Source organism: Crocodylus porosus, unplaced genomic scaffold (genome assembly GCF_001723895.1).
Source record: "Crocodylus porosus isolate Cpor-Errol unplaced genomic scaffold, CroPor_comp1, whole genome shotgun sequence".
Classification (NCBI taxonomy): domain Eukaryota; kingdom Metazoa; phylum Chordata; order Crocodylia; family Crocodylidae; genus Crocodylus; species Crocodylus porosus.
This window is the reverse complement of record NW_017728918.1, coordinates 55,017,435-55,034,386: the sequence shown is the minus strand read 5'-3', so window position 1 is coordinate 55,034,386 and position 16,952 is coordinate 55,017,435. Positions and strand designations below refer to the sequence as shown.

Below are 16,952 nucleotides of genomic sequence, written 5' to 3'. Positions count from 1 at the left end.
TTGGATGCTTATCTTGCTGGGATCCTATGACCCCAGCTGACTTCCTGCCCTTTGGGCAGGGGGCTGGACTCGATGATCTCCCAAGATCCCTTCCAGCCCTAATGACTATGAAATCTATGAAATCTAGTAGGGATCACAGAAACCAGGTAGGACTCCCCTCACTCGCAGCCCATGCGGGGCTGTCTGGAGTGGACACGGGCAGCCCCAAGCAGGCTGTGAGCAGCTGCAGTGTGGGGTGCTGGGCATGGGGCAGGGAGAGGCTGGTTTCTCCCCCACACACACTCAGCACCACCTTGTAACCCGCCCCATTGCCAGGCTTGCAGTTGGGTGGGTTACAAGCTGGTGCTAAGCATGGGGAAAAGTGCCTCCTTGTTTGTCCCATGGCCAGCGCCCCGCGCTGCAGGTACTTGCAGCCTGCCTGGGGCTGGTTGTGCCTGCTTCAGACAGCCCTGCATGGGCTGCAAGCACCTACAACACGAGGCGCTGGTTATGGGGCAGGTGAGGGGCCACTTTTCCCCACACTCAGCACTAGCTTCCCCCCTGCTGGCGAGCAGGGGGTCAGGGCTGTGCACTGCCCCCTCCCGCCTGTACCGCGGGGCTGTGGGGCACTGGGTGTGAGTGGGAGGGGAGCCAATGGGAACATAGGGCCCACACCTGTTTCCCAGGGCCACTGCCAGTGGGGCCCAGAGCAGGGTGGCAGGACCGTGGGCTCCCAGCTGGCAGGGGCTCTATGGAGCCAGACCAGCTCCCCCCTCCCTTCCGGTGCAGCCCAGACCAGCTCCACAGACCCCTGCAAGCCTGCACCCTGCTTTGGGCCCCACTGGTGCTGGCCCTGGGACACAGGTCCCAAGACATTGGGACGTTGGTCCCAAGATGGTGCCCAGGGGGCGGGGCACCTGTCAAGGGCTGGGACTACCCAAGGAGCCCTTGACAACCTGCCAAAACTGGGTAAGTGGCCCTCCGCTCAAAATAATTGCCAACCCGTGTGATAAGGATTCAATCTGGACCTTGGACTGGGGTTGAGTACCCCAGGTTTAGATAATGTATTTGTATAGAATGGTCTGGATTGGGATGATCCTGTCTCAGAGCGTGCGGCAGGACTAAATTACTTCAGAATGTCCCTTCCAGCCTGACTTCTCTATGATTATATGTCTGAGTCACAGATTTGTGTATTCAAGACTGTTAAGGCCATGTCCAAAAACAATACTTGGGCATGCAAAGCGCAAGTTGGCCAAACTTTAGTTATCTGTGTTCAAGAATACAACTGACAAAACCTTACTTATCCTACCTAAGAGTCTGAAAATGCCTACATATTCACCAATACATTTCCCTCGGTAGTAAGCACTGCTACTGAGCATGTCCAATACAGGCACCATCTTGGCAGAATTTGCCATTTGGTATTCACAAAGTAGGTATCCCCATGTTTAAGTCCTATTGTGGGCCAATGACATACAGCAAGTCTAGAGCAGGCTAACATACAGTGTACTAGTGCATGTATCAGTAAAGAGTTCAGCAAAAAGTACAAGCCTAGCAATGGTTATGTTAGTACCATTGCCCACCTTTGATATAACAGTCTAGTAGCTAGAGTAGGTTTAGTTTCTTCTTCATCCTAGGAGGAAGAACTCCCCCTGCTCCTCAGTGAAACTGTGTTACCCTGTATTAAAGAACACAAGACTCGTAAGACGAGAAAGAATGTAAACAAGAGGATGCCTAACTATGGCACGGTGATGGCAGCAATCCTCTGGGAGGGAAGGGACCTGCATTATGTTCTCATCTCCCATCTATGTTATCCAGTGATTCTTGAATGCAAAAAAAAAAAAAAAAGTTCCAGGAGCAGGGACAAGTTTACCTTCTTCCAAGGAGTATTCTTCTTGCTTGGCCTCAAAAATCACTCCCCTGCCTACACTTTCTGGACCTATGAATCTTGCATTTTTTTGCTGTGCACAGCTTCTACAGGACAGTGCCAACATCACAGGCTTGCTTCTAACCTGATGGATAAGGTGCTCTCCTAGAAGGTGGCCCTTTTGAGTTTCAACCCTCAGGCTATGAAGGGAACTGAATCCACTTCTCCATCTTCCTGTTCATGTGCTCTGACTAGTGGGATCATATTTGAAAGCAGAAAGATAGCCAGTGGTATTAGTTTGAAGTCAAGCAGAAGGCAGGGCTGAGTGGCACTTTTGAGACTAATTTGTTCAGAGAGGTATAGCTTTCATAGGTGACAGCCTACTTCACCAACATTCATAAAATGTGACCTGTTATCAAGTTTCTAGGATTACAAGCAAAATGAACAGTTTTACTACGTGCAACCAGACACAGAAAAGAAATTAAACAGCAACCCAGCTTCCTACCCAGCCCAGGCACACAGTCTTAAGGAAAGCAACAGACTTCCACTAACCTCAGGCTTTTGTGTCACCTATGGAAGTGAATTCCAGAGTCAAGGGCCTTCCCTTGAAAACACTTTGCAATTCAAAATACCAGACAATTCAGTCTAAAAACAGCTAGCTCAAGCAACTCATCTCATTCAAATACATCTGTGGATGGATGTGGAGAGACTATTTTTCATATATATAGTCTCACATACACATACATAATCATTTCATATATATGAAATGATTATATAATTAGTATCTATTAGGTAATAGTGCATTACATTATGCATCATTATTATATAATAATACTATTATGTAATTATAGTGCAATAATATCATATAATGTTTACAACCTAAAGGTCAATACTTGATTACCTGTGAAAGGGAGATAATCTCTGGGTAAGATGTCACATGGAAGTAACATGATCAACCCTACCATCCAGATCAGTATTCTAGAAACAGTCAGGATCCAAACTGGATACCCCAAATATAGGGTCCTTGGACAAGAAGCAGAAAATGTCCTCGGTAAAGATGACAATAATGACCGTCACATCTTTTCAATAGATCACCAGAATCATCTCTTTGTTGTCCAGATTTCTATGTCACCTCAGTGCAGTTTGCAACCTAGGTTAGGCAATTATAAAGCAGACAGAAAGTACAGAACAGTGCTCCACTTCCACAGCTTGCTGAAGAAACTCTGGCCACAGACAGATGTTCTATTTCACGGATGGTCAACCTGAGGCATACATGTCACAAGTGGGATGAGGAATCTATGTCTGTGGGACATGTCAGATTGGGGAGGAAGCATGGCACATAGCAGCAGGTAGAGATGGGAGTAGAAAGCAGAGCAACAGATTGCGTAGAAGAAGAAAGCAGGGGTGCCTCCATATTGGCACTTAGGGAGTGTGTGGGACTGACTTTGTGGCACCCCTGCCAAAAGGTTGGTTCCCACTTCTCTATTTTAAGCATTCCAAGTGCCTTTCAAACACTACAAACAGTGTGGGTCCAGACATTCCTACCTGATGAAACTCTTAAAAAATGTCCAAAATGCTTCAAAAATCATAGAATCATAGAACTGAAGAACCAGAAGGGACCTGCCAGATCATCAAGTCTGGTCCCGTGCCATGGACAGGAAGTTATTGGGCTCAGACAAGCTCAACAAGGTGCTTGTCCAGCCTCATCCTGAACACCTCCAAGGATGGCGACTGCACCACCTCTGCTGGGAGTGTGCTCCAAATTCTGATGACCCTTACAAAGGAAAAGTTCTTTCTTATGTCCAGCCTGAATCTACTCTCTATTAGCTTATGCCCATTGGTCCTCGTCCTCCCCTTGAGGTGCCTTCCTGAAGAGTTGCTCCCCTAGATCTAAATGACCCTCAGAAAAACAAGAACATCTTTGAAGCACTTTCTGAAATGTCTGCACCCTCCAGTAGAGTGTGCTTGATTCTCCCACAGTGCTCTGCTCCCTACTCTACCCACCCAAGAGGGATGAGGAAGGGGGAAGGGCAGACAGCTATTGAGTTCTCTCCTGTGCACTTGGCTCTTCTTGGGAATTGCCTAAGACTAGAGACTAAGACTCATGTTGGGATTCCTGCCCTCCAGTCCCCCAGCTGGAAAGCCCTGCCACAACATGGCTTCACAGCCATTCTAAAGTACTCCAGGGTGAGGAATGGCAGAGGGCTAGACTTCTGCATGACACCAAAGTTCTCCCAACTTGAAGGGCTGCAAATAAGAGTGAGATTTGGAGTGCTTCAAATGAACGTCTGGTTATACCCTCATACCAGATCATCTCATTTCCTCCACTGCTTCTGAACACCCATTACAGAAGACTGGTGACAAAATCCCCAGCAACAATCCCAAAGGTGGAAGAGGAGTTGACATAAAATATGTTATTGAATATCTTTAGAAGGAATGTAACCAGTTCAATACATTACTATTCACCCAATGAGGGACAGCTGTAAAAATAAAAAATAAAAACTTAAAGCAAATGGTTCCCAAAACTGCTGACAGAATTAAGAAGGGTTAAATAGCCCTTGCTGAACTATATACTACTGCAGCTAGACTACTAATGGGACCTCAGCTAGCTAAATTACATCTCAAGTGTCTCTACAGCGCACAGAGATTTCAGTGAATACAGTACAGACATGCTAGTTGTACACATAGAATCATGGCCATTTATATTCTTATTCTTAGCTTTCCAGCTATGCTTCTAAAAGACACTGGTTATTAAGAAGTTTATCTCAGAAAATAGTAGAACTTTAGAAAACTGTGGTGATTATTTTCTGTTTCTAGAGCAGGAGGCTGCTTTAACATTTTGGAATTAGTGGCTGCTTTAATGAAACCACAGCCAGAACTGCAGTGTTCACTTTCCCCTCACTCCCAAACACCACTGCTGCAGAGTATTTTCAAGGGAAGGTCCTTGACTCTGGAATGGGGCTGGAGCCATGACTGACATTAAGCAGTGGAAGGGCAGATGCTGTGAGTGGCTGGTAGGGGAGTAGGCACCAGGGGAGCAGTGACAGTGCAGGGGGAGGCAGCAGCTGAGGTTCCAACTCTGACCCTAAGTCTGGGTCAGGGCTGGAGTCAGAGATGCAGCAGCCCTGCCCCTCACTCAATTGCCCTGTACTCAAATCCAAGACGAGGTGTTTTTTCTTTCATGTTAACTGGGGGGGGGGCAGGGGACTTCATCTTGGATTCAGGTAAATATGGTATTAACAATGGAGTTGCATGAATATAATCAAATCGATATTTTCTTTTTTTGAGAGTAAAACAAAGCTGTGCACATTAACTTCCTGTTAGAGGATAAAGGCTTTAAAAAAAAATCTTAAACATAAATAAGAGACTAAAATAGGAAATTGTTCAAATTCAATAAAAATAGATTCATTTTCCTGTGCTGATCTTGCACAGCAAATTATTTACAAACATATAAATAGCAGCAATGTTACTCCAGACCCATTGAAAAATCAAAATGGCATCACAGAAGAGAAATGGCACAGCATAGCTTACTATTACCCATACTGTAACTGAATGAATGAAATGTAAGTGGAGATGTGTCAAGCTACCTGACACTTGCTAGTCAGCTTAATAGGATACCCCCTAGTTTCCTGTAGTATGGGTACCAGTGTTCTGCTACTCACAGCATGCCAGGTCTATTTACATAGCCTATGAGGCAGGATGAATATATAAGTCATATTACATCTGGTAACACTTGGGTGTTTAGAGCTACATAATCTGACACAATGTGAAAGAAGGAGATTTAAATGAAAAGAATGTATTAAAGATGCTGTACCTGGGCAGCTGAGATAAAGTGAATTAGTTATGGTGACAGGTTTTGAGGTCCTGACCATCTTTCATTATAATCCCACCATGTCAAATTACAGTGACTTTACCCTCCTTACTGCCAGCCTCTTATTAATTCATTATCTTTTCTAAAAAGCAAATCAAATATTTAGATAAATATGTGAAAATAGGGAAGACTTCAAACAGAATTTTTCCCAGAATAAATAAGAAAAGCTATACATTTAACAAACTGCAGAAAATTATATGTACTGTACTTAAGTGTGGTTCATACCTCAAAATGGAGGTAATCAACAACAGAAAGATTGTTCCCTTTAAGAAATACTAATTAACATTAAATCATGTTTCAAACTCCCACAACACAACCTGGAGCATCCCACCTAATATATTCAAATGCTCATAAAGTTAGTTTAAACTCCTATAAAGTTCAATTTTTTTTTGAAAAAAACGTTTTTCTCCAATATGAAGATAGTTTTTATTTATGTACCAATCTATTGCTTTCTTCCTGACCTCCAGACAGATGAGCTGAAACAATCTAGGAGAAGCCTGATCTGTTGCTATTATTATTAATAAGATGTTACCTCTTCAACCCAATCAAATTTACACATAAATGTTGCTAAATATGCCATATTTAATTGTATCCATAGACATATCAAGCTAATAAACACATCCATTGTAAATGGAAGCAATGTGCCGGGAGATGGGACACATCGTTTTTTACCTCTGTGGCAAGTTACAAGGTATTCCTGATGTTTCCAATGTTGTTCCTTGTAGTTGAGCTTGAGGGTTTGAAGTACAATTTTGAGAATTCTTTCAGTTAACTATTGCCCAAGTTTGATGGCATGGGAAGCCTCTACCAGTCTGATATTCCTGTCTAACTTGTTAAAAAATGTGTAACCTAGGCCTTGCAGAGCCGTTCTCATGTATGTAGCCATCCAAGCCCAAATAAAGAATGAAAGTGGAAGAGAAAAGTGAGCAACTTTGGGGTTTACCTCTTTTTGTCTCTAAGGAAGAAAGGAAAAGCCGCCTGACCAGCAGGCTGAAAAGAAGCAGGGAAGAAAAATAACTCACTTGGATTTTCAACTTCCCCAAAAGAAAAAAGAGAAGAAAAAATGTTATTTCTTTCCACAATTTACCTTCCACTTGTTATGAGCTGCTGTTTACAACTATCACCCTCGTTCTGCTATTTTGCACTGCTCCTTCTACTGCTTATTTCCTTATCTAGGTCAGGTACAGACATTACACATTTTCCAGTTTAGGTGGTTGGAAACCATCTATACCTGTAACAGGACAGAAGTTCAGAACACACAGACCGCTTTAAAATGGCAGATCCTGGTCTAAGATATACCTGGATCAATGTGGTATTAGACTTAATTGAGACCAGTGAGTCAAATCTCAGTACCAGGTTCACTCCCAAATCAAGGTAGGTCAAAGTCCTACAGCATCCCAGTTGCCTTTGTGGGCTCCTGGTAGCCTTCCTTCACATGGAACTATGCAGGCTGGAGATGCCTGCCATAACGGCTGCTGATGAGGGAGGTGGGGGAAGGGGGACTGGCTAATAGCCTAACTGATAGAGCTGAGTTAAAATTAGTTGTTGTTTTTTTAATTTTCTACTCCCTTGATGGCCATTGGGAGAGGGATTGCAGAGAGAGGGTGGGAGGGTGGGTGGGGGTGTGTGTGTGTGTGTGTGTGTACACGTTTGAGAGAGGCGGAGGGAGGAACAAGGAGTGCAGGTGATAGGGAGAGTGTGCAAGGGAGAAAGTAAAATAATCTTTTCAAATCATCTCCTCCCTCTTGTTTTTATTTTGCTCTCCCCTCCCCTTCCCTCCCAACAGTTCCTTGCTTCTCTCAAAAGATCTCTGGGCTGTGAAAGACATTGGCTGCCATGGGAAGATGAAGAGGCTCCCGTCATCCTCTTGCCGGGTAGTAAGGTGTCCCGGGGGGACAAGCAATAAATGGGACTCACCTGCGGCTCCCGAGAAGAGGCACACGAGGCGGAAGAAGGAGCCCGCGCGGCTCATTCACTGCGCGGCTCGTTAGCTGCGTGTTTATCAGATTACGCCCAGCCGGTGACATTGTGAAGGAACGCCAGCCGCTGAGGCTAAAAATGATGGCTGCAGCTGCAAAAGGGGTGGATTGCTCCAGCGAGGAGCAACGCCCAGCCCCATTGTCTAGGGAAGCGGCTGTCGCTAGCACGGCGGCAGCAGAGCTGGCAGGGGCTCCAACGGAGCGAGGACAGACCTCGCAGCTGGGAATGGCCCCAGGCATCACGGGCATTGAAGGCACGGCTCTGGAGGACGCGCCGGATGGAACCCCAGAGGGCAGCGTGACCCACAGGTGGGGTGCTGGGCCTACAACAGGCAGAAGCGGCCACACTAGGCAGGAGAGACTCCAGGAGAGCCCTAAAGGGGTACAGCTGGGGCGGGCATCGCCGCCAAGTTCTAAGGCAGTGAGCTGGAGGAGGGACCAGTAAAGCAAGGGGCCAAGGATGGGCCAGGAGGGAACCGTAAAGGGTGTAGAATAGGTTGCTCAGCAAGGGGAGTAGCTGAGCAGGTAGCTTTTCCTTTTGAAGTTTGAGTTATTGGGTAACCCTGGCTGAAGGAGCAGAGCTGGGGCAATGACCTTATAAAGTAAGGTTGACGGGGTCTCGGTGAGACCAGAGTCTATACGGGAAGTCCCGCCTGGTGCAGGAAGGGGAGTAGGCTAGGAGGACCGTGAGTCGAGCTTGCTGGTGAGCACCACAACAGGGGTAATGGCCATTTAGGGGCAGACCAGAAAGTATCATTCTACGGCTGGGGAACAAGGACCAACAGAGGAAGGATGCACTAAAGGTGGCGTGAGGCCGGGGTGCAGGGGTGGTGGAGCCTCGTGAAGTGACCATCGGGGGATCCTGGGCCACGGAGTGTATCGCTAACCGACCCTTAACACTGAGGAACACCAAGTCGTGGCGGGCGAGAAAGAGGTTGGGGGCACGGGGAAAAGAGAACTGCCCCGACACCTAAGAGATCCCCACAGGTGTGTGACATCTACCTACAGGACCAGAACTGCCCAAGAATGGGTAATCAAAGCCCGGTGGTCACATAAGGTTGCACTGGGCTTGTCCTTTTTAAATTTCTTTTAAATTCTTTTTAATTTTTCTCCTCCTACCTTCACCATTGTGATGATTGTGAATCACTGCTTGGGTTATTTTTCCTCCTCCTCCCTCCAGGTCTCCAGCACAAACCCAGCTGTTCCCCATCTCCCTCCTTGTTTCTCTGCTGGCCAAGGCAGCATCTCCATTTTGAAGCAAGATTAAAGCGAGTGCCCCTCTTCTCCATCTCTGTGAGGGCAGTGGCTGTGGGGCTGGGTGTGTCTGCCATGCTCTCATGGCTGATTCCCACTTCCCCTCCCTGTCAGCAGTCAGTGACAGGTAGCTCCAGCCCACACAGCTCCCTATCCCTGCACCTGTTCTTGGGAGGCAAGGGAGTTTCTTGGTGGGCTCCCACACAGCCACCAAGAGACTTCCATGTCTCCCACAAGCAGACCCAATGACAAGGAGGAGACCAGGCTGGAGATGCCTGTCACTGACTCAACAATACTCAGCAATCCCTGGCATCCCAGAGAGGCTGCAGGTCATACTGGGAAACAAGTTCAAGCATCCCCACCCATGCTCAAGTACCCCCCAGTGCAGGCAGCCCCACCCCCATACATACACCGAACAGCGAACTTCTTTTCTGTTCACTCCCAGACTAAACTAAGGTGCTTACAGAAACCCGTACAGGTTTGATCAACTTTACCTCAGGCTTTTTGAATGTCTGTACTTAGTTCTAATGAAGTAGAAGAGAACAAGGAGGGAGGCACAAAGAGCAGCTGGTGATAGAAGCAGCATGTTCACAGTGGTTGCATACATTGGTAGAGGAAAAAGAAGAACTAAGTGTTGCCAACCTCAAGAGATCAGAAGTCATATAGCAGACCAAAAAAAAATGTGCTCCCAAAATAACATGATTAAAAAAACCCCCAAAAACCTAAACTCACCAAGCTATTCATGGTTTTTAGTCTCTCTTTAGACTTTTTCTCTCTTCTTTACTCCTCTGCCAGTCTATGCATGTTAAATTCAGATTGAAAAATCAACCTTTGATGCACATAAAATATAAGCCTCCCCTGGCTCTTCAAATGTAAACTCCACTTTCCCACCCCCCACCCTGCCATACATTTTACTGCCGTCTTAACTCTCTCCCCTTCTACTTTTCCACAAGAACCCCACATCCATCATGTATCAACGCTATAAAATGCAGCACGAAAAAGAATAAACATCCATAAAAATCAAAGTACTCTTACTATGTATCAAGTTTTCCACAACTGTCTCGACAACATCTTGCTAACTGCTGAAAAACCCTAACCCAAGTAGAACTTTCCATTACTCAGCACAATAATTATATGAGAATCCTCATACATTTTAAAACATTATTACCTCTTTATATAATCTTCATCACCTATCACATATATATATATATATATGGCTTAGTCTGTTTGTCCTTCTGTCTGTCTGTAACACTCTTGGGGGGCATGGCTCCCAGCAGGGTGTTGCTCCAGCCACTGCTATGTGCAGGGTGAATTGGACATCAAGAACGACAGTGAGGACAGAGCACCACCATGATGGTGAGGACAAACAGGATGGAGTGAGTGGGGGGCATGGCACAGGGCTGGATATGGAGCAGAGGGGGGAAAATGACAGTGGGGACGGAGCGCTGTCATGATGGTGGGGACAGATGGGATGGAGCCCCCCCACCCTGCTCCTTGGAGGTGGTTGTGCTGGGTGGTGATGGAGGGGGACAGAAGAGGTGACAGGGATGAAGTGGGATGGAGGGGATGAAGCGGGATGGAGGGGATGAAGCCAGGGGGCAAAGCTAGCACCGTTGGCCTCACCCCTCTTCCCCCCCAGCCCTGCTCCTTGGAGGTGGTAGCAGTGTGGGGTGGTCGCAGAGCCTCGCTCCCCTGCCCCCCCACAATCCTCGCCATCATTCTTGATAGGCAATTCGCTAATGTGTGCGTGTGTATTACATTACACATACATACACACACACACAAAAATATTATAAATATATATATAAATTATCCAATAAGTACAAGAAATGTAGCTTTAAGACATGTCATTTCAATTATCATTAATTGTCCAATTAGCTAAAGATGACCATCTTGCTTGTTTCAAGCCCCGACAGAATTTATTATATGACAGGAAAATATGTAAACTAGTAGCCTTTCATCATGTTACCACAATACACATTAAAAAGAAAAAGAAAAAAAACAGCTCAGACTTACTTGGGTAACAGTAAAATCATGAGTCCTAAGAACACAGAGAACTTCTGAAACCCACCATTAACATCATCCTTACAGAAAGTTCTACAGAACTGAACAAAAAAATGCTAAGTTTTGTCTAGGTCCTTAGAGTAACTGCTGTATAAACTTTTTACATATCTATGGAACCCAATTTTAATTCTGTTTTCTAAGAAGGACAGATCTGAGAAGAGGATCTGCCAAGTAAATAATACAAAAATTTAGAGGAATCAGGAAATGAACCTATGGGAGGAGACATTGGGAGCAGCTGGCAGGATAACTCTTGCCAGCTGCTCCCAATGTCTCCTCATTCAAATGCAAATACAAATTTTAAGCTCAATTCCTGGAAGGAGAGACAGAAAAGTTAAAGACAGAGAAGCATGAAGAAAGAAGAATCAGTTTAAAATGACTAAAAAAAGTCATGTAATGCAGAACGAATAAAGGAGAATACATACAAAGAAACATGGTCTTTTTTCAATGGAATTTATATCCGAGTAAGGACTGCAAAACCCATCTTATATTCACGGTTCAACCTAATTTTAATTACTGCTGGACCAGACCCAATATCTCCTGAAATTACTGGAACGATGCCTACTAACTTCAGTGAGAACTCAATCAGTTTGTCTGTATTCCCGGACTCCAAAAATGACAACAGAGAGCACACCTAAAGATAAACAGATGTATTTTTCAGTAAATGCAGTACTTAGTAATTCAGCCCCTTATTATTTACCTGCTTTTTGTTTGAAATAATAAGAAAGACATTTATGGATAAAGTAATATTTTACTTACTTAGTGTCTCTGATAAGAGGTGTACTTCCCAGTTTAAAACAGGTGTTTTCACCTCCACATGATGCCTGTTTTAGAGAAAAGCTTTCTGCTAGATCAAAACCTGTAAAATGTAATATACTGTATTAGTTCATTCTTTAATACAGTTTATAAAACTGGGGTAAGATATTGATTTTTTAGCATGTGTGGTGTTTTTCTAATAAATTGACTCACAGGCTATTTCAGTTCCTAGTGCTTTAGATCACAGAAATAAAAACTGAATATTTTCTCAATGGAGGGGTAGGAGTGTGAAATTCTCTTAGCACTTGACCTTGCAACCTCTTAGGAATGCAGTGGCTGTTTTCCTACCATGTGAACTAATGAGAATAACTATCCTGCAGATCTACAGTATATTTGGGAAGCAAATATAAATGCAGATTAATTTAGCAAGCGAGTAGGGAAGATACTTCATATATAGAATTTAAACAACAAGCTATAGAAATAATGTGTTCTGACCTTAATCAAAGATATTTTTCTGAAATGTATATTCATTTCATACAGTTTTAAAACCAGTTGCAATACGGCCAGAATTTTATTCACAGTTCGTAATAACTTTAGATTCTCTACTTACCTGAAACACCAAGTAAGCTACTTACCAAAAACATTAAGAGCTTCTCTGTGGATTTGTGTAAACTGATGTCTGTCTGCACTCATCATAGGACACACTGCAACTACAAAAGAATAGAATAGAGTCTACCTCATCAAATGTTTGCAAATAAAAATTAATCATATACAAAGGTATTCATTATGGCAGTGATATAGAACTACAAAACAACATAGACCAAAATTCATTTTTGATTGCTATGAGTACTCCTTTCTCTATATTTAGGGGCAAAGAATAAACAAAGCTACACTATTCAAATGGTGATTACATTTTAGTGTTTAACACATATTCTCACAATTATAGTTAAAAACATATATTATCATGTTTAATTTAACTGTGATTAAATTAAACACATATTCAAGATACATATTTTAAGGGAAATAACATTATTAGAGTTCATCTAAAATGTCAAAAAACATGACATCCATAAGCTTTGCGTTTTTTGTGTTGGTGTACACTTAACTTTGGAAGACAGCAAATTTAACAGTAAATGTTACTATGAAAAGAAAAACATACTATAAAAGCATGCGACTGGAAATGGACATGTTACTTGAACTGAAGAAAACATTTGTTTCAAAACGTTTGTTAAAAAGGTTAATGTCATATTACATAAGCAATATAAACAATGAGATTTTCATGATTTAGATTTTTAAAAGACTGTTATAAATTAAGCAATTTTTCATTAGGGATTGTTCTGAGTGTATGCTAATGTGTTTTTCTGTTGTAAATAAGCAGAATGTTCTAATATTTTAACGTAGTACACATTCAGAGGCCAACAAGCTGGTTACATTTAACAACTTGTACCATACCAGAATATAGGAAACTAACAATTTCATGAATTATACTAAAAGTTAATTTGACATGTACACATACAATTGAACCCCCCTAGATACATAGTAAAATAGAGTCTGTACATTTGAAAAAGCTGTATCTTTTTTATCAAACTCATGCAAATAGTGCCACTGAAAACTATTGAGACTACTGCATGTAATAAAAATAAGCGGGATTGGGATTATTAGTTGGCAGGCATAGAACTGTGTTTTAAATAAAAATGTAAAGCACCTAAAAATACAGCCATAATAAATTGAGGGTTTGTCAATAAGGAAGACAAGGAGCTTTACAACATGTCAGTCCAGCAAATAGGAAAAAGGAACCGTTTAGCACTAACCTGGGAAATCATCTATATTTAAAGATTTCAAGAACTTGGGTGACTGAAAGTTGACCTGAAAAAATGGCTACATTTGTAATTTTAAAGTGCCTGAAATACTACATTCACTCTGTAAAAATACAAAGACTATATACTTTTTCAAAAATCTTAAAGTTAACTGCATGTATTACTGTATCCATCATAAGAATTAGCGTAAGTGGCTAATTAGAAGCGGCTGGTAAATTTATAGCTGGAAGATAACATTTACATTGAAAAGTAATTACCTAACAAAGTTAACTAAACCAATGTTGACCTTATCTGAGGAATGTTTAAACACAGATTGGACAAAAGTCATGCTATGAAAAAAACCACTGAATTCTGCTAGACACCCCGCTTCCACTGTCTAACCTACCATGAGCTAGGTTCTACCCAAAGCACTCATAGTTTCTGTCCTAGTGAAGGTAGGGAACAAAGACTACAATACAGGGCTCTCTACCACATGGAGTGAAACCTGTTTAACTGAGCAAGCTTCCCTCCCTCTCTTTTGCTCTCCTCTTCCTCACCCCTGCTCTGTGGACCAGCTTCAAAAAGAGAGCTAGAGAGTGCTCTGAACAATGCCTACCCCAAAGTCTCATAATTAGATCATGTTGCAGGGAACTGGGAGATAAAGGACCAAACTTTCTCTAGTTGAGAACGGCCTACAACTTGGTTTCCTGCTCTCTGAGCAAGCACCCTAAACTTAGATGGAGGGACTGGCCTTTACTACTGGTGATTTACTTTTAGTAGGCAGTACGTATGTGCTACAAACAGAATCAGAATCTAAAAGTCGTGTCAGTGTCAAAATTTCACTTATATGCACATGCTATTTAAGCACATAAAGGTGAAATAGCATTTAGCCCTCAGTTTGAGATAGGGGCATAAATTATAATGGCATGTCACACGGCCATATATAGAACATATATTCTATATTTCCATTTATTTTCACCCCCATTCCTCCTTGGGATTAAAGATTCAGGACAGAAATATTAAAATCACTTTGTAATGTGTATAATCAAAGTAGCCAGAGATAGCTAATACAGTATTCTCCTTGAGCAAGAGAACTGTCCATTTCCAGCATCAGCCACCTGCCAGACCCTTGCAAGGGAAGAGAAGAAAGCTTCTCAGGGACTTTCCAGGTGGGAACTGCATTAAGCAGAGAAAGCTGTAGCCTTTTGAAGCAGATCTCTGCTATGCTTGATTCTTCACTGTGGTATGGTCATTGGGAACTTATGCCAATGCTGTAAATCAAAGCTGCTTGAAATTACACAGATGCTCCGCAGCTGAGGATTAGGGAGTTGCAGCTGGCTCCCTCTGGCCATTTTCTACTATGTTCAAATAAAGAATCAAGTGCTAATATCTGTGCTATCCAGCTGATTGCAGTGATCCTTTACCTGCTCAAGACCTGGGCTTATTTTTATCAAGGGCAAAACAGTCACAGGAAGAACAGTGTGCCGAGGACACAAACACTGATTCCCTGGTCGTATTCCACATAGCCACAAAAATGGAAAGGGTTACTGCACTTCTATCTTACTTTAGGCTATGAACTGATGTCACTTATGTCCTGGGAGAAAGCCTTTGTCCTAGAATTTTATGCAGCCCCTGCCCTGCTTCAAGTCCTTCTAAAGTATCCCAAATACAAAGTACAAACATTTTTCCTGGGACATTTTGTTGTATGTCTGTACAGTTACTGTGGTTTATTCTGGGGACAGGTTCATCAGGCAGTGTGCTCTCACTGCCACATAATAGCAAAGATGCGTCGTAAAAGGGCAATGTGTAAAATACTGAGCCACTCCTCTACTGATCAGTCCTTGGTCAAGCAAAGCAACTGCTGTCAGCCTTAATGATGACCCCATTGGCTCAATGGAATATTCTGCTGAAGAGTTGAGGCAAAAGATAACACTACTGAAACCAGTATCTTTCCATGCATGCTCTTTTTATAAGAAGACTGACAAACTTCAGTTTTATAGATTGATGCAAATTCTGCTTTACAGTTATGTTCTATGGGAAGGAAGTGTCTAACAGGATTTTAACTACTGCTGGAAGAACCTTGTATATGCCACTTGTATCATGGACTGCTTAGCAAATTTCACTAGAAGAGTGGTCTACTTAGAGAGCCTGAATAAAAAATTCTTAACGTTGAACCAGCATACAGAAACTGTGGGCCTGTGTCATCACTCATTTGTACAGCAGGACAGAGAACAGCCCTGCCCCTTGACAGGTGCCCTACCCCCTGGTCACCATATTGGGACCAATGTCCCAATGTCCCAGGGCCAGCACTGGTGGGGCCCAAAGAGGCGCACAGGCTGACAGGGGTCTGTGGAGTCAGGCTGCGCTACACCAGCAGGGAGAGGGAGGAGCTGGCCCAGCTCCATAGAGCCCCTGCCAGCTTGGACCCTGCGCTCCTGCCACCCTGCTCTGGGCCCCACCAGCACTGGCCCCGGGACACTGATGCAGGCCCTGTGTTCCCACTGGCTCCCTGCCCACTCACATCCAGTGACTCCCAGCCCCGTGATACAGGCGGGGGGCAGTGCACAGCCCCAACCCCCTGCTCTCCAGCAGGGAAGAAACTGGTGCTGAGTGCAGGGAAAAGCAGCCCCTTGCCCACCCCATGGCCAGCACTCCCTGCTTCAGGTGCTCGCAGCCCACACGGGGCTGTCTGAAGCAGGCACAGGCAACCCCACACAGGCTGCAAGTGGCTACAGCGCAGGGCGCTGGCTATGGGGCAAGCAAGGGGCGGCTTCCCCCACCCCCCCACGCTCAGCACCAATTTGTAACCCGGCCCCACTGCCAGCCTGGTCTCCTCGCCTGTCAGTGGCAGCAGCTGCAGCCCCCCCCACTTGCCGTGCTGGGCAGCATTGGCTGCTGCTGCGCGCCCGGAGCTCGCACACTGGGCAGCCCAGAGGCGGTGGTGGCAAACACTGGCCAGCACGGCAAGCGGGGAGGCCGCAGCTGTTGTTGCCACGTGCAGCCCTGACTGGTGAGCCCGGAGTCAGTGAGGGGCCCAGACTGGCAGTGGGGCTGGGTCATAAGGTGGTGCTGAGGAAAAGTGGGGGAAAAATGGCCCCTTGCCCACCCCATGCCTGGCGCCCCACACTGCAGCTGCTCGCAGCCCGCCTGGGGGTTCCTGTGCCTGCCTCAGACAGCCCCGCGGGGGCTGCGAGCGGCTGCAGCACACGGCGCCAGCCTTTGGGCAGGCGAGGGCCCACTTTCCCCTGACCCACACCCAGCTTTTCCCCAGGCCACTTTTCCCCCAGGCTCTTTCCCTGCCCAGGGTCCTCCCCTGCCCTCCCCCCCACCTTCCCCGTTACCTGCAGTTCTGGCATGGGGCAGCTACGTGGTCCCAGGCCAGAAGCACCGGC

At 44.7% G+C, this 16,952-nt stretch overlaps 1 protein-coding gene across 2 annotated transcripts in view; it reads right to left on the bottom strand.

Annotated features, from left to right (window-relative positions):
- The window catches only part of COL19A1 (collagen type XIX alpha 1 chain), a 391,132-nt gene that overhangs the window by 368,655 nt on the left and 5,525 nt on the right, over positions 1 to 16,952 (bottom strand). For both annotated transcript variants that reach the window (XM_019537606.1, XM_019537607.1), the window contains exons 3-4: positions 12,400 to 12,474; positions 11,768 to 11,867 (exon numbers count right to left, since the gene is read on the bottom strand). In XM_019537606.1, the coding sequence (XP_019393151.1) occupies positions 11,768 to 11,867; positions 12,400 to 12,474 (175 nt within the window). The remainder of the gene's footprint in view (positions 1 to 11,767; positions 11,868 to 12,399; positions 12,475 to 16,952) is intronic.